The 27,832-nt window shown below is 40.3% G+C and overlaps 1 protein-coding gene across 1 annotated transcript; it reads left to right on the plus strand.

The window, feature by feature from the left end:
• Nucleotides 1-2,727: 2,727 nt before the first annotated feature.
• Nucleotides 2,728-27,832, plus strand: LOC308294940 (syntaxin-2-like; the record flags this gene model as incomplete). The annotated part of the gene is made up of 10 exons (XM_080737879.1): nt 2,728-2,745; nt 17,479-17,574; nt 17,669-17,768; nt 20,473-20,547; nt 20,625-20,698; nt 21,709-21,817; nt 24,433-24,506; nt 25,575-25,712; nt 27,316-27,426; nt 27,737-27,832. 10 exons carry the CDS (start codon nt 2,728-2,730, stop codon nt 27,830-27,832), a joined length of 891 nt encoding a protein of 296 aa, XP_080594005.1.

Genomic DNA, 27,832 nt, shown 5'->3' on the forward strand with positions numbered 1-27,832 from the left:
TTGAGGCCCCCTAAATTGATATACATATGTGTATCAATTCCCTTTAGTTTTGGGGGCCCTGGACAGTTACTTTAAAGTGGCGCCCCCCAGGATGAGATCATTTTTTACAGGGTTTACTGGGGCTTCTTAAAGATGGCACGCAGTGTTTGTTTTACTGGCAATGATTAACTCACTTACTGCCAATTTAAAATGCCCCTCGAGTGGCACTAGTGCCAGAAGCCTCCATAGACTCCCATGTAATTTATAGTGCACAGATCATGCACGCCCATGCACAGATCATGCACCATGTTTGTGCAGGCTGTTCACAGCTTTCAAACAAAAAAAAAAGATTGGAAATCCGTTCAGGCATTCATGATTTATCAGCCATAATGTTTTCTTCAGATGTAAACAAAAATGGCTGCCATGTTTGAAAGATGGGGTTGTATGGGGGGTGGAACATGCAAAATCGCGATTGAAATCATGTTTACTAGATTTAATTGGGTCCAAAAAAAAAAAAAATAATAATTTAAGTAAAAGTCGCCTTAAGTCGCTTGGCAGGGAACTCCATAGTGAGAAAGTTGCTCTAAAAGTCGCCTGGCACTGTATGAGTTAACTCACTTACTGCCAATTAAAAATGCCCTCGAGTGGCATTAGTGCCAGCCCTCTCCATAGACTTCCATGTAATTTGTAGTGCACAGATCATGCACACCCATGCACAGATCATGCACCATGTTTGTGCAGGCTGTTCACAGCTTTCAAACAAAAAAAAAAGATTGGAAATCCGTTCAGGCATTCTTGAGATAATAGCCATTATGTTTTACATGTTATGTAAACAAAAATGGCTGCCCTGTATGTTAGATGGGGTTGTATGGGGGTGGAACATGCAACATCGCGATTGAAATCATGTTCACTAGATTTGATGGGGTCCATCAAATTTTTTTCTAAGTAAAAGTCGCCCAAAGTCGCTTGGCAGGGAAGCCCATAGTGAGAAAGTTGCTCTAAAAGTCGCCTGGCACTGTATGAGTTAACATGGACTTAAAATATATATGCAATTTTGATGGTTACCAAATTGGGCCAGGGGCCTCAAACCAGGGTTTGCCTTGCCTGGGTCCCCCTAGGCCCTAAGCACGGCCCTGCTTTTCCCGTCCGTAAAGATTACTTTACCCCACGTCCTCAGGTAATGTTGATCCAGAGAGAGAGAGAGAGAGAGAAGAGAGAAGAGAGAGAGAGAGAGAGAGAGAGAGAGAGAGAGAGAGAGGGAGAGGGAGAGAGACGAGAAAGAGAACAAAAAAGTCGGGGAGGTAAGGCTGGGTTAGTTGGCATTGTGAGTCTGTCTGTGCGTGTGTGAGAGAGACTTGTTTTTTTCATTGTCGAAATACCGTGCTGCCTTGTCGAAATACCGTGCCGTCTTGTCGAAACACGGGTGTCCTTTTTTTCGAAAAAGGGTGCCGTCGAAACAGCGGCGCCGGAATCTCGCGATCCCATAGTCGAACTATCGCCGCGTCGAAGTTGCGGGCCGTCGAACAATTGACACGTCGAAAAAGCGAGATTTCCCCGAATTGTTGTCATCAGAGATCTACAGGAACACCACACCGTTTGTATAGAGCCTGTCCGGCCCGACTTCCAATGTGGTTACATGCTGCCGTTCAGACATCCCCCCCATACCTAACCTCTATAGAAGTGTCGCCACTCAGACAATTAGAAGTCAATGTCTGAATGGCAGCATGTCTGAATGGAAAGCGGCCCCCTTCCAATGTGTTTTCATAGACGCCTGACAAAGTCGGTTGCACCAGGATAGATTCGAACCCACAACCTCCACGGTGATGGGCAGAGACTTTACCACTGTGCCACCTGAGTGAGTCTGTCTTGTTTCTTCAGTTTTATTTAAAGCTATTTGTAACTGTGTTTGATATGAGCTTCTGTGCATTCATATAGCTCCTTTATGCAAGGAGCTTTACAATGATTGTGAGTTACACCCATTCAAGCACATTCATACACCGATGGCGGAGGAAACCATGCAAGAAACCAACCTGCTCACCGGAAGCAATCAGGGGTTCAGTTTCTTGCTCAAGGACACTTCAACACCAACTCGGGGGGAGCCCGGCTGCCTGGGATCGAACTGGGAATCTCCCAGTTCCCAAAGCTGATGCTCCACCTCCTAAGACACTGTTAGTTTATCATTATAAACATTGATAGCCTAAAGATAGTTGATTAGACTTTTTCTTCAAGCATGTGCTTAAGTTGTACAAGCTTCTGTGAAATGTATCAGATCAGTGATTTAATCAAAGGAAAACAGGCTTGTTTTGCAGAAGAAAATATGATTTCATGTCCATGTGTTATACCTTGACCTGATATTTGCTGATAAGTTGTTCAATGAACTATAGTGACAACATGCAAATGCACATTATATGACGTGTATTTGTGATTTGTATTTTGTGGATTTGAATCACACTATAAAAATCAGAGATGCAAATAACAAATACTAATACAAATCACAAATGCAAATTACAGATACAAATTACAGATACAAATCACAGATAAAAATCACAGATACAAATCACAAATACAAAACACAAACACAAAACACAGATACAAATCACAGATACAAAACACACATGAATCTGAACGTGTGAGTTACAAATCTGGGCACACAAGTTACACATCTGGCCATACGGATTCATGGATTATGAGACTGATCTGATTCCATAGTCATCTGACCCAGACCCGGTCTCCTGCCCGGTAGGCGCCATGACCAGCGAGGAGAGGGTGAGTACCACAAATGGCTTGATTCTAAAACGGCTAGTTCCATTCCTTGATTGTGATTGGCTGGTTGCCATGGTATAATAATATGGAGACTATAACCCACACCTTGAATCAGTTTATATCAAAGCCAGGTGCGTTATTTCTTTCCACTGTGCCATGAGGCTGAACTAGAGAAGCGAGCGTTTGATTTCCTCTTTCAGCAGCCCAGGGGGCCGAAATCTAGCCCAAGGAATGTTTTTCATGCAAAACAAATGCTTGCAATGGATTCAGGATCATGAAAACCCCCCAGTTTGACCCCTCACATGCTAATTTAAACAGATTTATTTTCCTTTTTAAAATATTTCTAGTGGAGTCAATGGGACAGTGAATATACAAATGGCCATAACTTTTTTTCGCAATGTTTCCAGCAGAGCAGGCCTCTCATTCTGTGGACCTTAATGACCAAACTAATAGATAAAACAGAAATAAAAAGTACGGCAGAAAATCACATGTCCCCTCCCATTTTGGTGACTGGGTCCCCGACTATTAACTGGCTGATCTGATCTCAGGAGTATCAATCAATTATTTAATGGAAGGCACAGGCACAGACAGGGCTCTGCATTTACCTCAACCTCAACATAATCACGGTGGCATTTGGAATTGTGCTCATTCCTACTAAAGTTCATTATCCACTACTTTGGTGATTTGAATAATCATAAGTTATAAATTTGATATATATTGATAGCTTATTTTGCTGTATACAATATAATGTTATCATTGTACAGCTGATATTGGTGCAATATCCACTATGTTCTAGACACATTTTGTTATCATTGTGACGTACAGTAAGCTAAATCAAATTATTTGGCTTTCAGCCATCATTTTTTTGTGTAACATTCAACCAAATAAATAAATAAATAAATAAAATGTCTTTCTTAGGATAGTGGACATCATGACAGGGTGGACATGGTTCATGACAGGGTGGACATGGTAGATGACAGGGAGGACATGTGCATAGTTTTTGGTTTGTAACACTTGAAACTTGCATGCATGCATTTACAAGAAGTTTACATTTCCCTTTATTAATACAGCTAAGAACTTTTTGCAAAGAGAATTGTGTGGTCTACACACTTGCTGTGTTTGTGAGGTTTCTTTAATATTTCATGCTATGGTGTTCCTGTGCTGAACCTTGTGGTCTTGAAGATTAGTCTTATTGCATGTACATCTTATGATTGAGATCCATCCTGTCATTAGGGACATTGTATGTTTTGTTTTGAGTAATTTTTCTCTTGCCAATCACATTTCATTTAGTTAATGGCCTTTTAAGCACAAAGCACATGTTTTATTCGAGCATGGTTAAGATAAACCGACTTAGTATAAACCAAATGAATACATCGGTGTGAGGGACCGAGCAGTCAAAGCAGGACAAACACAGGTTTTCAAACTCGAAGTTTGTTTTAATTTCCAAAAATAACAAATAATCAACAAAAGATTCAAACAAAAGTTATAGGGCCCTTTAAGAGGTCAACTAAACATAACTGTAAACGAAAATAACGTGCAGTGCCACAAAACAGGAAATGAACTCCACTAACAGAACTGACCTACTGAGACATGAGGGGGCTTATATAGGGGTGGACCAAACCAATAACTAGACACAGGGGAGGACAGAACTTAACAATAACTAGACAGAACCAAACTAATGCCCATCCCCCCCTCTCAATCAAGTGCCTTGGCCTGGTCCATCCTGGCTCCACCCCCATGCTCAGGAACACACTGCACAAAGAGAAAAATGTATTTTAGTACACCTGCCAATACAATGGGGTACAATATAATGCAAATGTGAATATGAGTCTTGTCTGAATGTGTGGCTGTGGTCCCAGCCATCACAATCGGTTATAAGAAGAAAACAGACTGTTAAAAAGAAATACAACTGTTTCGTTTCATGTGTTCCCTTTTAGAAATGTTTCATTTCATGTTTCTCTTGTGTAGCTTGTCTGTTCTTGTCTTTTATTGAAAGGCTATTGTACCTTTTTGCCAAATAAAATGTTCGCCGTATGTATCCGTATGTATGTATCATATATGAGGATCATATATGATACACTGTTTAAATTATGCAATGTGGTGTCAGTGTAACCAATAATTGGTACAAAACCCTGTTGTATCATATCTGATACATCCCTGAATGCACCTGGACCATACCATTTGCACTGCAAGCACTTACAGAGGCTCAGATGGTATGACCCAAAATGCCTGCCACCATCTAATTTGCATAAGCTGACTGCACAGGCCAAACATTTTGCTTTGGAGGATTTTCTGGTAGGTTTTCCTTGTATATCTGTCCTAATATTTCGAAATAAGGGTTGCATAACTTGAATGAACTGTTGTTTACCGAAACGTATAACGTATGTATCATATTTGATACAACAGGCACAGGACTCTGCATTTTGGCATTTTGGGTCATACCATCTGCCATGATACAACAGGCACAGGACTCTGCATTTTGGGTCATACCATCTGAGCCTCTGTAAGTGCTTGCAGTGCAAATGGTATGGTCCAGCTGGGATGTATCAGATATGATACAACAGGCACAGACAGGGCTCTGCATTTACCTCAACCTCAACATAATCATGGTGGCATTTGGAATTGTGCTCATTCCTACTAAAGTTCATTATCCACTACTTTGGTGATTTGAATAATCATAAGTTATAAATTTGATATATATTGATAGCTTATTTTGCTGTATGCAATATAATGTTATCATTGTACAGCTGATATTGGTGCAATATCCACTATGTTCTAGACACATTTTGTTATCATTGTGAGGTACAGTAAGCTAAATCAAATTATTTGGCTTTCAGCCATCATTTTTTTTGTGTAACATTCAACCAAATAAATAAATAAATAAATAAAATGTCTTTCTTAGGATAATGGACATCATGACAGGGTGGACATGGTTCATGACAGGGTGGACATGGTAGATGACAGGGAGGACATGTGCATAGTTTTTGGTTTGTAACACTTGAAACTTGCATGCCTGCATTTACAAGAAGTTTACATTTCCCTTTATTAATACAACTAAGAACTTTTTGCAAAGAGAATTGTGTGGTCTACACACTTGCTGTGTTTGTGAGGTTTCTTTAATATTTCATGCTATGGTGTTCCTGTGCTGAACCTTGTGGTCTTGAAGATTAGTCTTATTGCATGTACATCTTATGATTGAGATCCATCCTGTCATTAGGGACATTGTATGTTTTGTTTTGAGTAATTTTTCTCTTGCCAATCACATTTCATTTAGTTAATGGCATTTTAAGCACAAAGCACATGTTTTATTCGAGCGTGGTTAAGATAAACCGACTTAGTATAAACCAAATGAATACATCGGTGTGAGGGACCGAGCAGTCAAAGCAGGACAAACACAGGTTTTCAAACTCGAAGTTTGTTTTAATTTCCAAAAATAACAAATAATCAACAAAAGATTCAAACAAAAGTTATAGGGCCCTTTAAGAGGTCAACTAAACATAACTGTAAACGAAAATAACGTGCAGTGCCACAAAACAGGAAATGAACTCCACTAACAGAACTGACCTACTGAGACATGAGGGGACTTATATAGGGGTGGACCAAACCAATAACTAGACAGAACCAAACTAATGCCCATCCCCCCCTCTCAATCAAGTGCCTTGGCCTGGTCCATCCTGGCTCCACCCCCATGCTCAGGAACACATTGCACAAAGAGAAAAATGTATTTTAGTACACCTGCCAATACAAAGGGGTACAATATAATGCAAATGTGAATATGAGTCTTGTCTGAATGTGTGGCTGTGGTCCCAGCCATCACAATCGGTTATAAGAAGAAAACAGACTGTTTAAAAGAAATACAACTGTTTCGTTTCATGTGTTCCCTTTTAGAAATGTTTCATTTCATGTTTCTCTTGTGTAGCTTGTCTGTTCTTGTCTTTTATTGAAAGGCTATTGTACCTTTTTGCCAAATAAAATGTTCGCCGTATGTATCATATATGATACACCGTTTAAATTATGCAATGTGGTGTCAGTGTAACCAATAATTGGTACAAAACCCTGTTGTATCATATCTGATACATCCCTGAATGCACCTGGACCATACCATTTGCACTGCAAGCACTTACAGAGGCTCAGATGGTATGACCCAAAATGCCTGCCACCATCTAATTTGCAACAGCTGACTGCACAGGCCAAACATTGCTTTGGAGGATTTTCTGGTAGGTTTTCCTTGTATATCTGTCCTAATATTTCGAAATAAGGGTTGCATAACTTGAATGAACTGTTGTTTACCGAAACGTATAACGTATGTATCATATTTGATACAACAGGCACAGGACTCTGCATTTTGGGTCATACCATCTGCCATGATACAACAGGCACAGGACTCTGCATTTTGGGTCATACCATCTGAGCCTCTGTAAGTGCTTGCAGTGCAAATGGTATGGTCCAGCTGGGATGTATCAGATATGATACAACAGGCACAGACAGGGCTCTGCATTTACCTCAACCTCAACATAATCATGGTGGCATTTGGAATTGTGCATTCCTACTAAAGTTCATTATCCACTACTTTGGTGATTTGAATAATCATAAGTTATAAATGTGATATATATTGATAGCTTATTTTGCTGTATGCAATATAATGTTATCATTGTACAGCTGATATTGGTGCAATATCCACTATGTTCTAGACACATTTTGTTATCATTGTGAGGTACAGTAAGCTAAATCAAATTATTTGGCTTTCAGCCATCATTTTTTGTGTAACATTCAACCAAATAAATAAATAAATAAATAAAATGTCTTTCTTAGGATAATGGACATCATGACAGGGTGGACATGGTTCATGACAGGGTGGACATGGTAGATGACAGGGAGGACATGTGCATAGTTTTTGGTTTGTAACACTTGAAACTTGCATGCCTGCATTTACAAGAAGTTTACATTTCCCTTTATTAATACAACTAAGAACTTTTTGCAAAGAGAATTGTGTGGTCTACACACTTGCTGTGTTTGTGAGGTTTCTTTAATATTTCATGCTATGGTATTCCTGTGCTGAACCTTGTGGTCTTGAAGATTAGTCTTATTGCATGTACATCTTATGATTGAGATCCATCCTGTCATTAGGGACATTGTATGTTTTGTTTTGAGTAATTTTTCTCTTGCCAATCACATTTCATTTAGTTAATGGCCTTTTAAGCACAAAGCACATGTTTTATTCGAGCATGGTTAAGATAAACCGACTTAGTATAAACCAAATGAATACATCGGTGTGAGGGACCGAGCAGTCAAAGCAGGACAAACACAGGTTTTCAAACTCGAAGTTTGTTTTAATTTCCAAAAATAACAAATAATCAACAAAAGATTCAAACAAAAGTTATAGGGCCCTTTAAGAGGTCAACTAAACATAACTGTAAACGAAAATAATGTGCAGTGCCACAAAACAGGAAATGAACTCCATTAACAGAACTGACCTACTGAGACATGAGGGGACTTATATAGGGGTGGACCAAACCATTAACTAGACACAGGGGAGGACAGAACTTAACAACTAGACAGAACCAAACTAATGCCCATCCCCCCCCTCTCAATCAAGTGCCTTGGCCTGGTCCATCCTGGCTCCACCCCCATGCTCAGGAACACACTGCACAAAGAGAAAAATGTATTTTAGTACACCTGCCAATACAAAGGGGTACAATATAATGCAAATGTGAATATGAGTCTTGTCTGAATGTGTGGCTGTGGTCCCAGCCATCACAATCGGTTATAAGAAGAAAACAGACTGTTGTATCATATCTGATACATCCCTGAATGCACCTGGACCATACCATTTGCACTGCAAGCACTTACAGAGGCTCAGATGGTATGACCCAAAATGCCTGCCACCATCTAATTTGCAACAGCTGACTGCACAGGCCAAACATTTTGCTTTGGAGGATTTTCTGGTAGGTTTTCCTTGTATATCTGTCCTAATATTTCGAAATAAGGGTTGCATAACTTGAATGAACTGTTGTTTACCGAAACGTATAACGTATGTATCATATTTGATACAACAGGCACAGGACTCTGCATTTTGGCATTTTGGGTCATACCATCTGCCATGATACAACAGGCACAGGACTCTGCATTTTGGGTCATACCATCTGAGCCTCTGTAAGTGCTTGCAGTGCAAATGGTATGGTCCAGCTGGGATGTATCAGATATGATACAACAGGCACAGACAGGGCTCTGCATTTACCTCAACCTCAACATAATCATGGTGGCATTTGGAATTGTGCTCATTCCTACTAAAGTTCATTATCCACTACTTTGGTGATTTGAATAATCATAAGTTATAAATTTGATATATATTGATAGCTTATTTTGCTGTATGCAATATAATGTTATCATTGTACAGCTGATATTGGTGCAATATCCACTATGTTCTAGACACATTTTGTTATCATTGTGAGGTACAGTAAGCTAAATCAAATTATTTGGCTTTCAGCCATCATTTTTTTGTGTAACATTCAACCAAATAAATAAATAAATAAATAAAATGTCTTTCTTAGGATAATGGACATCATGACAGGGTGGACATGGTTCATGACAGGGTGGACATGGTAGATGACAGGGAGGACATGTGCATAGTTTTTGGTTTGTAACACTTGAAACTTGCATGCCTGCATTTACAAGAAGTTTACATTTCCCTTTATTAATACAACTAAGAACTTTTTGCAAAGAGAATTGTGTGGTCTACACACTTGCTGTGTTTGTGAGGTTTCTTTAATATTTCATGCTATGGTGTTCCTGTGCTGAACCTTGTGGTCTTGAAGATTAGTCTTATTGCATGTACATCTTATGATTGAGATCCATCCTGTCATTAGGGACATTGTATGTTTTGTTTTGAGTAATTTTTCTCTTGCCAATCACATTTCATTTAGTTAATGGCCTTTTAAGCACAAAGCACATGTTTTATTCGAGCGTGGTTAAGATAAACCGACTTAGTATAAACCAAATGAATACATCGGTGTGAGGGACCGAGCAGTCAAAGCAGGACAAACACAGGTTTTCAAACTCGAAGTTTGTTTTAATTTCCAAAAATAACAAATAATCAACAAAAGATTCAAACAAAAGTTATAGGGCCCTTTAAGAGGTCAACTAAACATAACTGTAAACGAAAATAACGTGCAGTGCCACAAAACAGGAAATGAACTCCACTAACAGAACTGACCTACTGAGACATGAGGGGACTTATATAGGGGTGGACCAAACCAATAACTAGACACAGGGGAGGACAGAACTTAACAATAACTAGACAGAACCAAACTAATGCCCATCCCCCCCTCTCAATCAAGTGCCTTGGCCTGGTCCATCCTGGCTCCACCCCCATGCTCAGGAACACACTGCACAAAGAGAAAAATGTATTTTAGTACACCTGCCAATACAAAGGGGTACAATATAATGCAAATGTGAATATGAGTCTTGTCTGAATGTGTGGCTGTGGTCCCAGCCATCACAATCGGTTATAAGAAGAAAACAGACTGTTAAAAAGAAATACAACTGTTTCGTTTCATGTGTTCCCTTTTAGAAATGTTTCATTTCATGTTTCTCTTGTGTAGCTTGTCTGTTCTTGTCTTTTATTGAAAGGCTATTGTACCTTTTTGCCAAATAAAATGTTCGCCGTATGTATCCGTATGTATGTATCATATATGAGGATCATATATGATACACCGTTTAAATTATGCAATGTGGTGTCAGTGTAACCAATAATTGGTACAAAACCCTGTTGTATCATATCTGATACATCCCTGAATGCACCTGGACCATACCATTTGCACTGCAAGCACTTACAGAGGCTCATATGGTATGACCCAAAATGCCTGCCACCATCTAATTTGCAACAGCTGACTGCGCAGGCCAAACATTTTGCTTTGGAGGATTTTCTGGTAGGTTTTCCTTGTATATCTGTCCTAATATTTCGAAATAAGGGTTGCATAACTTGAATGAACTGTTGTTTACCGAAACGTATAACGTATGTATCATATTTGATACAACAGGCACAGGACTCTGCATTTTGGCATTTTGGGTCATACCATCTGCCATGATACAACAGGCACAGGACTCTGCATTTTGGGTCATACCATCTGAGCCTCTGTAAGTGCTTGCAGTGCAAATGGTATGGTCCAGCTGGGATGTATCAGATATGATACAACAGGCACAGACAGGGCTCTGCATTTACCTCAACCTCAACATAATCATGGTGGCATTTGGAATTGTGCTCATTCCTACTAAAGTTCATTATCCACTACTTTGGTGATTTGAATAATCATTAGTTATAAATTTGATATATATTGATAGCTTATTTTGCTGTATGCAATATAATGTTATAATTGTACAGCTGATATTGGTGCAATATCCTCTATGTTCTAGACACATTTTGTTATCATTGTGAGGTACAGTAAGCTAAATCAAATTATTTGGCTTTCAGCCATCATTTTTTTGTGTAACATTCAACCAAATAAATAAATAAATAAATAAAATGTCTTTCTTAGGATAATGGACATCATGACAGGGTGGACATGGTTCATGACAGGGTGGACATGGTAGATGACAGGGAGGACATGTGCATAGTTTTTGGTTTGTAACACTTGAAACTTGCATGCCTGCATTTACAAGAAGTTTACATTTCCCTTTATTAATACAACTAAGAACTTTTTGCAAAGAGAATTGTGTGGTCTACACACTTGCTGTGTTTGTGAGGTTTCTTTAATATTTCATGCTATGGTGTTCCTGTGCTGAACCTTGTGGTCTTGAAGATTAGTCTTATTGCATGTACATCTTATGATTGAGATCCATCCTGTCATTAGGGACATTGTATGTTTTGTTTTGAGTAATTTTTCTCTTGCCAATCACATTTCATTTAGTTAATGGCCTTTTAAGCACAAAGCACATGTTTTATTCGAGCGTGGTTAAGATAAACCGACTTAGTATAAACCAAATGAATACATCGGTGTGAGGGACCGAGCAGTCAAAGCAGGACAAACACAGGTTTTCAAACTCGAAGTTTGTTTTAATTTCCAAAAATAACAAATAATCAACAAAAGATTCAAACAAAAGTTATAGGGCCCTTTAAGAGGTCAACTAAACATAACTGTAAACGAAAATAACGTGCAGTGCCACAAAACAGGAAATGAACTCCACTAACAGAACTGACCTACTGAGACATGAGGGGACTTATATAGGGGTGGACCAAACCAATAACTAGACACAGGGGAGGACAGAACTTAACAATAACTAGACAGAACCAAACTAATGCCCATCCCCCCCTCTCAATCAAGTGCCTTGGCCTGGTCCATCCTGGCTCCACCCCCATGCTCAGGAACACACTGCACAAAGAGAAAAAATGTATTTTAGTACACCTGCCAATACAAAGGGGTACAATATAATGCAAATGTGAATATGAGTCTTGTCTGAATGTGTGGCTGTGGTCCCAGCCATCACAATCGGTTATAAGAAGAAAACAGACTGTTTAAAAGAAATACAACTGTTTCGTTTCATGTGTTCCCTTTTAGAAATGTTTCATTTCATGTTTCTCTTGTGTAGCTTGTCTGTTCTTGTCTTTTATTGAAAGGCTATTGTACCTTTTTGCCAAATAAAATGTTCACCGTATGTATCATATATGATACACCGTTTAAATTATGCAATGTGGTGTCAGTGTAACCAATAATTGGTACAAAACCCTGTTGTATCATATCTGATACATCCCTGAATGCACCTGGACCATACCATTTGCACTGCAAGCACTTACAGAGGCTCAGATGGTATGACCCAAAATGCCTGCCACCATCTAATTTGCAACAGCTGACTGCACAGGCCAAACATTGCTTTGGAGGATTTTCTGGTAGGTTTTCCTTGTATATCTGTCCTAATATTTCGAAATAAGGGTTGCATAACTTGAATGAACTGTTGTTTACCGAAACGTATAACGTATGTATCATATTTGATACAACAGGCACAGGACTCTGCATTTTGGCATTTTGGGTCATACCATCTGCCATGATACAACAGGCACAGGACTCTGCATTTTGGGTCATACCATCTGAGCCTCTGTAAGTGCTTGCAGTGCAAATGGTATGGTCCAGCTGGGATGTATCAGATATGATACAACAGGCGCAGACAGGGCTCTGCATTTACCTCAACCTCAACATAATCATGGTGGCATTTGGAATTGTGCTCATTCCTACTAAAGTTCATTATCCACTACTTTGGTGATTTGAATAATCATAAGTTATAAATTTGATATATATTGATAGCTTATTTTGCTGTATGCAATATAATGTTATCATTGTACAGCTGATATTGGTGCAATATCCACTATGTTCTAGACACATTTTGTTATCATTATGAGGTACAGTAAGCTAAATCAAATTATTTGGCTTTCAGCCATCATTCTTTTGTGTAACATTCAACCAAATAAATAAATAAAATGTCTTTCTTAGGATAATGGACATCATGACAGGGTGGACATGGTTCATGACAGGGTGGACATGGTAGATGACAGGGAGGACATGTGCATAGTTTTTGGTTTGTAACACTTGAAACTTGCATGCCTGCATTTACAAGAAGTTTACATTTCCCTTTATTAATACAACTAAGAACTTTTTGCAAAGAGAATTGTGTGGTCTACACACTTGCTGTGTTTGTGAGGTTTCTTTAATATTTCATGCTATGGTGTTCCTGTGCTGAACCTTGTGGTCTTGAAGATTAGTCTTATTGCATGTACATCTTATGATTGAGATCCATCCTGTCATTAGGGACATTGTATGTTTTGTTTTGAGTAATTTTTCTCTTGCCAATCACATTTCATTTAGTTAATGGCCTTTTAAGCACAAAGCACATGTTTTATTCGAGCGTGGTTAAGATAAACCGACTTAGTATAAACAAATGAATACATCGGTGTGAGGGACCGAGCAGTCAAAGCAGGACAAACACAGGTTTTCAAACTCGAAGTTTGTTTTAATTTCCAAAAATAACAAATAATCAACAAAAGATTCAAACAAAAGTTATAGGGCCCTTTAAGAGGTCAACTAAACATAACTGTAAACGAAAATAACGTGCAGTGCCACAAAACAGGAAATGAACTCCACTAACAGAACTGACCTACTGAGACATGAGGGGACTTATATAGGGGTGGACCAAACCAATAACTAGACACAGGGGAGGACAGAACTTAACAATAACTAGACAGAACCAAACTAATGCCCATCCCCCCCTCTCAATCAAGTGCCTGGGCCTGGTCCATCCTGGCTCCACCCCCATGCTCAGGAACACACTGCACAAAGAGAAAAATGTATTTTAGTACACCTGCCAATACAAAGGGGTACAATATAATGCAAATGTGAATATGAGTCTTGTCTGAATGTGTGGCTGTGGTCCCAGCCATCACAATCGGTTATAAGAAGAAAACAGACTGTTAAAAAGAAATACAACTGTTTCATAGCCGCGGGAACTAATATGAGGCAGGAGGGGCTGTCGATCGTGTCGCGCGCGTGCGTGACCCGATCCCCGGGTCACGCACGCGCGAAAAATTGCGGTTATTTGCGGATTTTAATTGTGTTTTATAACCTTTTTTGCATGTTTTATTCGGGTTTCCGCGGTTTATTTTTTAGCTAAATGTAACACAATTGGGAACTGCACACTAAACTTTCCCTTTGCCTCTCCAAACGGGCTGTGGACAGTGCGGAGACATATAAAAAATGCGCACACAGTGGCCATATGCCACTGATCTGATTGCAGCCAGCAGGATATTATTAGATGCTATATTGTCCGCCGCATCGGTCCAGACCCCAGTGTTAGGAAACAGCTGGTCAACTTCTGGTACACCATAGCCATTAGCCACTAGCTAGCCCAAACATTAGCCTAGCCAGGCAGCACAGCAGCATAACATAGCATTCATCATTACAAGTCTTTAGCCACGACTCACCAGTGAGGACGCCAGGGCTAGCAGAGGGCGATGTTTAATGCCTTTATAGCCTAGGTTGTGTTGTCTTGGTGTTCTGTATATTCCTTTTATGCCCGTATTGTTATAATTCACCCGAGTCCACGACGCATATGTTACGCACGGAGAGACAGACGCTTAGACAAGTTAAAAGGGAAGTCCTTTGAAAGCCATTTCCTGTCTAAACAGTGCCCAGAAGCACATTTCAAAACAAGAGCCTTTCTTTTTTTTTTTGTCTATACAATCGATCATTCAACACATGTTTATTTTGAAATTGTACTGGAAATAGAAGTAGCCAATAGCTCCTACTTCACGCCACTGATGTCAGAGCCTCTACTTGCCGATCGGCAATATTTTTCCCCCAACCCCCCTTTAGGGGGTGCGGTGGGGGGTGCGGTGGGACGTGGGGGAGGGGGTGCGGCCGCACCCCCAGCACCCCTACTTCCCTCGGCACTGAACTGTTTCGTTTCATGTGTTCCCTTTTAGAAATGTTTCATTTCATGTTTCTCTTGTGTAGCTTGTCTGTTCTTGTCTTTTATTGAAAGGCTATTGTACCTTTTTGCCAAATAAAATGTTCGCCGTATGTATCATATATGATACACCGTTTAAATTATGCAATGTGGTGTCAGTGTAACCAATAATTGGTACAAAACCCTGTTGTATCATATCTGATACATCCCTGAATGCACCTGGACCATACCATTTGCACTGCAAGCACTTACAGAGGCTCAGATGGTATGACCCAAAATGCCTGCCACCATCTAATTTGCAACAGCTCACTCACAGACTCTGTGAGTGAGTCTTGAATTTGCAACGAGTGGAGAAATTCTCCGCGGAGACGTATTGGGTTGTAGACCTACGTGATGTCATCTTTGGATCATCTGAGGAGGAGCGTTCAATGGGTGCGTAAAGGGTGCGTAATTGGAGATTGCGCAGCGCAGATATGAGAGCAGCCAGAGCCAGCCACTGCAGAATATGACCAAAACGGTATGAAATAGCAATAGGCCTATGACATGAACAGTGGTATACTGTTCATACGTAAATACTACATTTATTTGACATTGTTACAACTTTAGTTACTAGTTCCTTTGCAGATAATTATCTCCTTTGCAGAGAATTATAATATTAGTATAAAACATAGCCTACCCATTTTCAAACATTTTGTACTTTTGGTGCTTTAAGTAACCTACATTTTGATACCAATCCTTTTTTTTTGTACTTTTACTCAAGTACATTTCAAATTCTGGACTAACCCTTGCAGTTTTGATATTTTTACTTACATAAAATATTTGAGTAGCCACTTTTTCCGCCACTGATGATCACTCGAATGAAGATTAGATGGAATCATGCATGGATTTAAGAATCTATGGCTATAGGCTAGGCCTATCCGCATCCCTGCGCGTGCCCGTCAATCGTCGTCCCGTATGCGATAGCTCTATTTGAGCAACGTTTCTCCAAGTGCCGTCATTGTCAACTTTAAATGAAAGTAAACAGCGCCACTGTGTGGCCAATTCTTTGTGTGGCCTTTATATGTTTGAGCTGCTCATCATTTATTGATCACTGATCAGCCACCCTTCTCGTGTAACTGACTGTCGCACAAGTTAGTTTTATATCGTGTGATGTGCGCTCGAAAACAAAAGAGAGTTAACAAGATCAATTTATGATTGAGATTCTGACTTGTTTCTACATGCGCGCACTGTCGCACAGGCTCAGCCACAGACAGACCCATAGACTGGGCTCAGATCGTGCCTGCATGCGCGCATCCCAGAGAGGCGTTCCCCAAGCGGTTTGTGTTGTTGGATCTATTATGGAACCTAGATACTGTTTGTAGGGAATACCTTGGAAATAGAATATTCCGTAGATAATACGAAACCTCCATGGCTCCATCCATCCGCTTTTTATGGAGCCCCTCGTTATTTAAACAGTAGGCTAGTAGACTATTTCAACTAGGCCTACTTCAAAAGTAATATTCTAGAAAGGAAAGCAATAACGCATGTTTCTCCTGTCGAGCTCCTAAGATGTTTGTCAAGCTAACCCTCTTGTGCTTATAGCTTATAGCGAACTATCCAACTATTGTTAAATCATCCATCATGCGTTGTGTGGTGTTCAGAATGACCCAACGGGTGTAAGATAATAAGCATAAAGACGCTGTGATGAAGGATCGATTTGGAGAATTAACTGCAGCTGTAAGTACGACTAATCGATTGGATAAGCGCATGATTGGTCTACATATTAGGCCTATGTGTTGTTGTTGTTGTTGTTATTGATGACAGTTATGAAAACAGTAAAATAATATTATTATTAATAATAATAAGATATCTAAAAGTATCGATGCTGTTAAATGAAAACGAATTTGATGGACTTCAAACTCAATAACATCCTGGCCTGTTGCACCTACTCATTATGCAGAATGTCCCATTTCACAAGCTTTCAAATAGCCTATAAAATGTATAGGCTTAAAAATACAATAAGCTCTCATTTTCAAATGACCAAAATTGATATAGGCTAATAAGGCTCTGCCTGAAGTGGCTAATGTATGTTTTGTAATAATAATAAAAACATCTACGAATTAGTGTTCAAATAAATGTAGTGGAGTAAAAATGCAATATTAGAATCCTTGAATCCTACTTTACTTTCCACCACTGGGTATAGACCTACAGTATGTGTTGTTGTTGTTGTTGTTGTTGTTGTTGTTGTGTTCTACTTCAAACCACAAAACATCTCATGCGTATTCCCCATACATTTCACTTGAACAGAACAGTACAAACCCGTTCTTGCAACAGAACAGCACAAACCCGTTCGAGGATGATGTCTCGGTCACAGTGGACTTCATGGAGTGTTTTTTCAGAAAAGTGAGTATTTATTCCATGGCTAGTAAATGACATGTATGCAATCATCCATCTATCCATCTATAGTGATGGTTTGTTTCCTGTTTGAACGGTTTAGGTGGATGAAGTCAGGGGGCTCATTGATAGGATCTCCTACCAGGTGGAAGAGGTGAGGAAGGTCCATAGCATGATCCTGTCAGCACCCAATCCGGATGACAGTAAGTTTTCTACCATCAAGAAGCCCATTCGCACCCAGCAACATAAATAACTAGAACTGCACTCTGTCGAGTTTGCCTGGCTCCAGCCAATAGACCCGCCCGCTCTCTGAGTGGACTGCAAGCTCCAGCGCAGAGTCTGAAATCAGGCTACTGTCGAGTGCCAACTTGCGTCATGTGAACAAGTAGAGTAGGCCATGTATGTCCTGCTCCAACAGAGCACGCCATGAGGTGCGCTCACCACTGGCATCACCACTGGCCTACCTACCTACCTATCTACCTACCTACCTACCTACCTACCTACCTAGTACCTACCTACATACCTACCTACCTACCTACACTATACCTACCTACCTACATACCTACCTACCTACCTACCTACCTACCTACCTACCTACCTACCTACACTATACCTACCTACACTATACCTACCTACCTACCTACCTACCTACCTACCTAGTACCTACCTACATACCTACACTATACCTACACTATACCTACCTACCTACGTACCTACCCACCTACCTACTACCTACCTATACCTACGTACCTACCCACCTACCTACTACCTACCTACATACCTACTGTACCTACCTACATACCTACCTACCTACCTACCTAGTACCTACCTACATACCTACCTACCTACCTACACTATACCTACACTATACCTACCTACCTACATACAGTACCTACCTACCTACCTACACTATACCTACCTACCTACTGGTACCTACCTACCTACCTACTACCTACCTATACCTACGTACTAGGGGTGTAACGATATAGTAACTGTATCGAAATATCGTTTTTAACTTAAAAAATCGAAGTATATCGAAATGAAAACAGCTAAAATCGAATCGTATCGTTTTATTTTGTATCGTATCGAATCGGAAGTGCAAAGAATCGATTGTATCGATACTACCCACTTGTGCATTGTATTTTGCATTTTTAAGAAGAAACATTTAAAAGGAGGGGTTAAATTACGTTTCCTTTCCATATAGCTGCACTGGGTCTATGGATAAATGTGTGTAATCTCTGGGTTCATGTCAAGGCGCAGGTTTGTCAATATACAATGTCCATGTATTTGGCAGATAATCACTGAGTTTACTTATTTATATCCATAATAATGCATGTTTCCCTTAAAACCTGCACTATCCACACCTTTCACACAGATTTAATGTCTTTGCTAAATAGTTACTATATCGATTTTAAATCATTGAATCGAATCGTATCGTATCGCCATGAATGAACCAATATCGTCCATGTATCGTATCGTCAACCATGTATCGTGATATGTATCGAATCGCTATTAAAATGTATCGTTACACCCCTACTACGTACCTACCCACCTACCTACTACCTACCTACCTACCTACCTACCTAGTACCTACCTACATACCTACCTACCTACACTATACCTACACTATACCTACCTACCTACGTACCTACACTATACCTACACTATACCTACCTACCTACGTACCTACCCACCTACCTACTACCTACCTATACCTACGTACCTACCCACCTACCTACTACCTACCTACCTACCTACATGCCTACCTACCTACCTACTGTACCTACCTACCTACCTACCTACCTACCTACACTATACCTACCTACCTACCTACCTACCGGTACCTACCTACCTACTGTACCTACCTACCTACCTACCTACATGCCTAACTACCTACAAGCATCCAGGGTGACTGACATGTCGTCACTCACTCACAGATCCATTACGTAACAGGGGAGTCGATTGGAATTCTGATGACATTATCTCTCAAGATCATAGCAGTGTTTATCAAATAGTGAAAATCACTCATAACCGGGCACCCGCTGGCCTAGTGGTCCAGGCGCATTCCACATAGGCTCGAAACCTTCGCTGCATGTCACTCCCCCGTCTCTCTCTCTCCCTGTTTCCTGTCAATCTACACTTCATCCCTAATGTTATACCAGTTATGACAGCATAGATCACAATAACTCAATATCTATTGTACCTATCTGATAGCAGCATTGAAATCCTACAATAAAAAGTAGGTTAATTCAGAGATGTGGGGGAGAAGGGGGGCAGTATTTTTTTAGATGCTGGCCAGTGGTTACTCTGCTTGTTTAGAATCAAGCTTGAGGAGGGTTGTTGTTTCAGCTGTAAGAATCAATCACTGGCCTTGTTTGGGAGTCACAACTGATCCAGTATGGAGGCCTGAGAACCTGCCATAGACAAAGACCCTTCAGAGACCCTTCAGTTGAACCCATTCATTTGTCAAATGTTACAGGAAGTGTGAACCAGACACATGTGCTTGCAGGGGCGTCACACAAGGGGGGAAAAGTGGGACTGAGTTACTAGGGCCCAAGACCGAGTGCCGCGCTGCTCCCATTCATGGGAGGCCCGCAGTGAATCCATGTTCCCAGGGCCCACAATTTGGTGCGACACCCCTGTGTGCTTCATGATTTTTAAAGCATCCGTGATGTTGCACTGGTCACCATGGGGAACGGAGCAGGCCTGCGTTTTGTTTTTTGCATTGGGGAAATATTGCCACTGGGCAGTTGCCAAGTTACATGAAAAGATGAATATCTTTTCCAATATTTACATTAAGGAGAGCTGCATTGAATACATGCATACAATGTCTCTTCAAAGGGAAAACATATTTCAAACAACTACCGGTATTTATTTTGTCTTGTTTTTTCCCCCTCTCAAATCTAGGAACAAAGGATGAACTCAACACATTAACTAACAACATCAAAGGCACTGCCAACATTGTGCGAGCTAAGTTAAAATGTAAGTTTAACCATAGCGTAATTTCTCAGTTTTCTTTTTATACTGTATATAAAATGATGTTTGTGTTCTCCTTAAAGCTATGGAACAAAGCTTGCCCATGGATGACATGGCTAACAGAACCTCAGTTGACTTCCGAATCCAGAAAACTCAGGTCAGGACACTAGCCATGATTCTGCGTTTTGTCACAGATTTTAGGTAGCAGTAGTGAAACAAGGGATATTGTGTTCTTACATTTCTTTTGCTTTGCAGAAGATACGTTATTTGATAGCTTAGATACATTGTCAAAGAACAAGTTCAAAACGCAATGCAAGTCAAGACCCAGTAGGAGCGAGATCATTTAGCATTTACCTCCAACCTGGTCGCAACCTGGTCGGTAGTTTTCACCGACCGGGTCGCTAAATCTACCGACCGGGTCGCTAAATCTACCAACCGGGCTGCAAAATCACCAACCAGGTCGCTAGATCTACCGACCGGGTCGCTAAATCTACCAACCGGGCTGCAAAATCACCGACCGGGCCAGGTCGGTGATTTAGCGACCCGATCGGTAGATTTAGCGGCCCAGTCGGTGATTTAGCGACCCGGTCGGTAGATTTAGCGACCGGGTCGCTGAAAACTACCGACCCGGTTGCAACCCGGTTGGAGGTCGCTAAATGATCTCGCCCTCTCTCTCAAGACATTACATGTAACTGCTCATTTGTCATGTGTGTACATTACAGAGGTGCCTTTAAAAGACCTACACTACAATCTCTCTCCAGGTTTTAAACAGGCGACATCACAATATAGTTGTTCATGGATTCTTTTTGGTTTTGCTTAGGTTGCAGGAAAGAAAAAAAAAGTGCAAACATTTTTTTTACACAATGCCCATGTAGCTGGTAAATGCTGCCCCATCCCCATATTTCAGCCAGATGGATAATGATGTTTGGCAATATGCTAAACCCACCAGCCACAGCCAAAGATTTAGCGCCTCGCCACTGTTTAGAAATTCCCAGCCGTGTTGTAGGCCACAGGGGTCTGTATAACTGGAGCTGTTCCTTCGTTATTTATTGCAACATTGTGTTGCATTGTGGGTTATTAAATCATGAGATTGTACATTGTGAGAGAGCCTTTGAAGCAGAAACCCCTCCTCTGTCTCAACATTGTGTTCGCTCTCCTTTCCACCAGCACACAGTGCTATCCAGGAAGTTTGTGGAGGTCATGACGCAATACAATGAGACTCAAGTGTCCTTTCGGGAAAGAAGCAAAGGGAGGATCCAGAGGCAGCTGGAGATAAGTGAGTGACAAATGAAATGTTGCTTCAGAACAACACGCCAGACAGGCAGCATCCTTATTTAAAAAATGTTCTCCCTGATCCATCTCTTTGATTCTGTAGTGCCAGCATTCTTTTTGTCACACCAAACTAAAAACTGGTGTCGGAATCAGGGTAATGTTTATTTAACAGCACTGACTCAAAACAAGATGTTGTCACCTTTTTTTTACACTTTTATTGCTGGAGATAAATGTATAGTGACTTCATCATATCACAAAACCCAAATTTGGACCAAAACCAGGAAGGATACCCCACCTATGGTTCTCCACTCAGCACCTCTGGACACCAAATCTGTTGATAAATAGTCTCTGGCAAGGATTGGATTTTAAACAGTTATTTCTTTCAGGATGTCAGAGTTTTATTCACTCTAAAGTAACATTTATATTTATCACATACCTCCCTAGGCTAGTCTCCAATGGCCGTTTTTGATACTAGTTATTTAAAATCTTCTCCAAGCCTTGAATTGGGTTTGCCTTTGCCAGTAGTCTTAAGCCCTTGAAATGGTTGAGGTAGCAATTTGGCGAATAGCTTATACAATGTACGAGAATGCGAGAACTACTCAACTACTTCCAGTAATTTCTTACCAACTCGAAGTCTCAAAGTTCTTTTACAGGCATAGGGATTACCAGCACTCATGGAAATATCCTTCAGGAACTTTTGTTATTAGATTGGCATGGGTAGCAAACGACATTCAGCATAACGCTTTTAAGAAGTCTTTGTGCTGAAAGTTTTTTTTTGTTTTTGTTTGCTACTCAAGATAATCTAATAATTTCCAGTGACATTTCCGTGAATCCTTCTGACTGTAGAAGAAATTCGACGACACACATGCATCATGTATGTTATGTACATATGGGACATGACTGTAGTGGATGGCGAAAATAGGACAAATCCCCACGGTCCGCATTAATGACAGTCTCTCCCACTTTGCAGACGGAAGAACTGACACAAGAGACGCCTAGCTGTGTTAGTGTTGCCTAGGCAACAGGCAGAGGGCAGAGGGCTCCGAGGCCTGTGTAACAGTAGTTCACCTACGCCTTTGATCCAGTCACACGATCCCATGTACCTGTGTCTGTGTGTGTTAAGTCTATGGGTGATCACTTAACTAGCGCTACACTTTCTGCTTTCTACTTTCTGCATGTAATAACAGGGTCTTGTTTGGGCATGTTTCCCTCTGAGGACATGCCCTTGTCTCTGACACAGTCAGCTGCACAGAAACCTGTGTCCCTGGGGGAGTTTGTTGTACGACTAAAGGGATGACAGTGGGGGAGAACCGATTTTCTTTTTGAGCGGTGGTGACGCCGCTCCTTAGAATGGCCGTGTGTGTATGTCTGTAGCCTGAGGTGTATGCAGGACTGCAGGAGTGTGTATCCGTGTATGTGTCTGTAGCCTGATGTTGAATCTAGCCTGAGCATCAATTGCAACAAACACGCACGCACACGCACGCACATGCACGCACAGGTACGCACGCACGCACGCACGGCCATGTGTGTATCAGTGTATATATGAATGTATGTATGTATGTATGTATGTATGTATGTATGTCTGTCTGTAGCCTAGTACCACTGGTTGACCAAAGAGGGTGCTGTTGCTTCTAGCCTGAAAATCAACTGCAACACACACACACACACACACACACACACACACACACACACACACACACACACACACACACAGGGAGGGGGGGGGGGGGGGGTCACACACACAAGCACCCCCCCCCCCCCCCCCCCCATATTATTATTATTATTTTTTTTTATATTTGTTTTTAATCTTTTTTAAATCTTTTTTATTATTATTTTTATTATTATATTTATATTTGTTTTGCTGTTGCGCAGCCTCCACAACCACCTCTCAGTTCACACGGGTGTGATTTTATAATTTCACCAGCTGTTTCTCTAGTTGCCATTTTATCCTCAACACTAAGTAATCTAATATTAGTCACACAAACAAAAACAGTTGACAAGAAAACTAGAGTCTGTTATTTAACACAGGTGATCATGTCTTATTCAATGGTATTTAATGTGAGTTGTGTCAATTAGTGTCTTTTTGGGAATTATTTTGAAGATTTATCAAGTAACTTTAACTCCAGGCTGTAACCCTTTGGAAAGTAACACGTACAGAATCTTCAGCAGAGTCAGTGATGCATATATGACACCACCATGACACTGCCTCGATATGTTGTCTCACAAATACAATATGACCCGGAAATTGTGTATGATCCACTTCTGGGGCGGCATAGCTCAGGGGTAGAGAAACTGGTATTAGAGCACGAAGGGTATAAATCCCGAAGGGTTCCCAGTTCGAATCCGGGCTCCCCCTGAGTTAATGTCGAAGGGTCCTTGGGCAAGACTCTGAACCCCTAATTGCCTCCGGTGAGTAGGTTGGTGCCTTGCATGGCTTCCTCCGCCACCGGTGTATGAATGTGTGTGTGAATGGGTGAATGTAATGCACAATCTATGTAAAGCGCTTTGGATTAAAAGCGCTATATAAATGCACCATTTACCATTTACCATTTACTTCTTGTGGTGCTATCGTCTCTTTGATTTAGCTTTTGTATTTATGGCTATTCATTTTCATTTCAGCTGGAAGACTGACCACCAACGAAGAGCTGGAGGATATGCTGGAAAGTGGCAACCCATCAATCTTCGTATCGGACGTAAGGTTCTTAAAGGACAACTCATGTTTGAGATTAGAGAAAAGAAAAGATGAAAATAATTTACTGCTATCTATCGTTTAGTGATTATAGTGATTATACCTCCCCTTCTCCATTGTAAATATTTCTCTATTACTATTATTTCTATTTCCCTTGTTATTTAATATTTTATGACAAAGTACTGTGTTCTATCCGTCTGTCTTTCAATGTTATTTGAGATACGATACATACTGTTGTTCCTGTGTAAATAAGCCGAAAAGCTTACTAGGATCTTCTTTTAGTTGACCTTGTACCAGTGACTTGTACTGTCATTAAACTGTACTTTTATCCTATGCAAACCTCTAATAAATTCTTCAATCAATCAATCAATCAATCAATCAATCAATCAATCAATCAAACAAACAAACAAACAAACAAACAAACAAACAAACAAACAAACAAACAATTAGATTTCATTGTGTGGTGGGGGCATGTTCTTCTCATTCACTATTCAAAGGTGAACAACTAGCTCCATCTAGTGGGGATGTGTGAAATAACCTCACAGTGAGTATGGTTGGAACTGGAAGTAGCCTACAAGAATACATTTGTATTGGCCACGCAGCAAATGATTAAATCATTTAGAACTACAGAATCACCTGCCTGGATTTCTTTTTTACCTGAGTTTTGGCTTCACTGTGTCTGATTCCATGATGTGGACAAGACACATTGATTTCAAAATGTGGACCACACAAAAGGCCATTCCACTTCTTGTTGCGACCGTCAGGTCGCAGTTACTTTCAAAACCTCCACCCGCTGTCAGTCAGTCTGTCTGTCAGTCACACATCACACGTCACACTTTTCCCCTACTCATATCTCGCCCCCGTTGCCCCGATCCATGACAAGTCTTGTCATCAACATGGATCTGTCCCATTGCCTTCTAAAGTTTGTGTATGCAACCTTACGGTCGCTTATCTCCTGATTAGGGAGTCTTACTGGTACTAGTTAGTCACAAATAAACACTACAGATTATTCTGATTATGAATATGAAATCCAATAAATATTGCACATTCTGTCTTTTTTTTCTCTCTTCAGATCATCTCTGATTCTCAGATCACACGGCAGGCATTGAATGAGATTGAGTCCCGGCACCAGGACATCATTCGCTTGGAGTCCAGCATTAGAGAACTCCATGCTATGTTCATGGATATGGCCCTGCTGGTAGAGACTCAGGTAATGGTTATCTCCAGTGTTGTAAAAAGTACTCACATTTTATACTTAAGTAAAAGTATCAATACAGCAATATAGAACTACTCCATTACAAGTAAAAGTCCTGAATTCAAAATGTACTTGAGTAAAAGTATGAAAGTATTGGCATCAAAATGTACTTAAAGTAAGTAAAAGTAAAAGTACAAAATGTTTGAAAATAGCAGATTTACAAGCTCACAACGCGTCGCATCGCGACGCGTTGTGAGCTTGTAGATCGGCTATTTTCAAATAGCCAAGGGATAAAATAAGGCTAAAGTGGTTAATATATGTTTTTTTTTTATATTATAATGTATAACTGCAAAGTAACTAGTAGCTAAGGTTTTCAAAAAATGTAGCGAAGTAAAAGTACAATATTTGGATCCGAGATGTAGTGGAGTAGAAGTAAAAGTATTAGAAATTGGAAGTACTCAAGTAAAGTACAGATACCTCAAAATTGTACTTAAGTACAGTACTTAAGTAAGAGTACTTAGTTACTTTACACCACTGGTTATCTCTTAGAGCAGTGGTTCTCAACCTGTGGATCGGGACCCCCAGGGGGGTCTCCAAATTATTTTGTGGGGGTTCCCCAGATGATTAACTTAATGTGAAACATTGTTTTCTCACTCAACAGTAAACAAACCAACATGAAGTTTAAGTGTTTAGACAGAGGGTATCTACACATTTCTAAAGTGACAATTTAAGGACTTTCTAATACCTCTAAAATGACAAATTAAACATTGGCCAAATTGTCAAATATTAGAGGGAGAAATTGTGAAAATAGCCAAAGCTTACAAGGCCTTGCAACGTTATACAAAATGTAATTCCTCAACTCTTAGTGCTTGTCAGGGTGGGGGTCCCCAGTTCAAAATTAGGATTATTTTGGGGGTCGCGGCCTGAAAAGGTTGAGAACCACTGTCTTAGAGCGATGTTGATATGGGTAAAAGAGCTTCCTTCACCATATTACCTTTAAAGCAGGTAGAACATTTTAATACAACTTATACAATTAGGGTAGTTATATTTTATCTCCTTGCTCTTCTATTGCGACATTTACTGTAGATCCTGTGTCTAGGTGAGACATGACCTTTGACGCGATCCCGTTCCTGGTTTGACACAGATTTTGGACTGAAGGTCAATTCAATTTATCCCCTGAACAAGCAGGCAGGCTCTAGTTGCTCAATGGTAAAGATTTCAGCATTTGCACAGGAGACCTGGTTTCAAATCCGGGGTAGAAGAGAAAGGTTACATAGTACAGCTTTAAACATTGTGATTCAACATAAGCATAATTAGTTAATCATAAACTACGGTATTTTTGAATGTCAATTCCTTGCTTGGTCTTATGTAATAGTGAAGTATGTAGAAAGTAGTGTTTCTATAGTATGTCTGGCATTGTCCTCTAGCACTCTGTCCTGTTATCCCTGTAACATGTCTGTCAATGTACTGTATGTTACCGTACTTTATGTTGCTCATTTGTCTCTTCTCAAAAATACATCACTATGTGGGTTTAGAGAAATGTCCCAATAACAAATACAGTATAAACTATTGACACAGTCTTAACACATGAATGTACTAACCTTTACCCACCCTACAGGGGGATATGGTCAATAACATTGAAAATAACGTCTCCAATGCTGCTGAATACATTGGCCGTGCAAAAGAAGAGACTAAAAAAGCAGTGAGGTACCAGAAAAAATCCCGCAGGGTATGTGCCATTTCCTAACCAACGGTCACACACTGGATTTTTCTGGTCATTAGCCCCTGCATTGTATGACAACGAATGTATCTTTCGCCAAATTAAGTAGTCTACTTACAAAAGATAATTAATTAACAAAGAACAAGTTTGTAGACTTACGTAGTTAAAGTGTCAGCGGTCCCTTTTCATATAGAATGTCTGATAAATATTGCAACTTATAGCCGAGTCTGTTTCTGTATTCACATTGTTGGTTCTGCAGTACAGTCCTATTTTTAGGGTAAGGTGTGTAATTAATGACTGCCTTCTATTCACTTGGCAGATGTACATTATCATTGCCTTTGCTCTGTTGATCCTGCTTGCTGTCATTGCACTAATTGTTGGCCTGTCTGTTGGACTAAAAAAACCTCCTGTATGA

This window comes from Nannobrachium achirus (assembly GCF_963921795.1).
Source record: "Nannobrachium achirus genome assembly, chromosome: 12".
Taxonomy (NCBI): Eukaryota; Metazoa; Chordata; class Actinopteri; order Myctophiformes; family Myctophidae; genus Nannobrachium; species Nannobrachium achirus.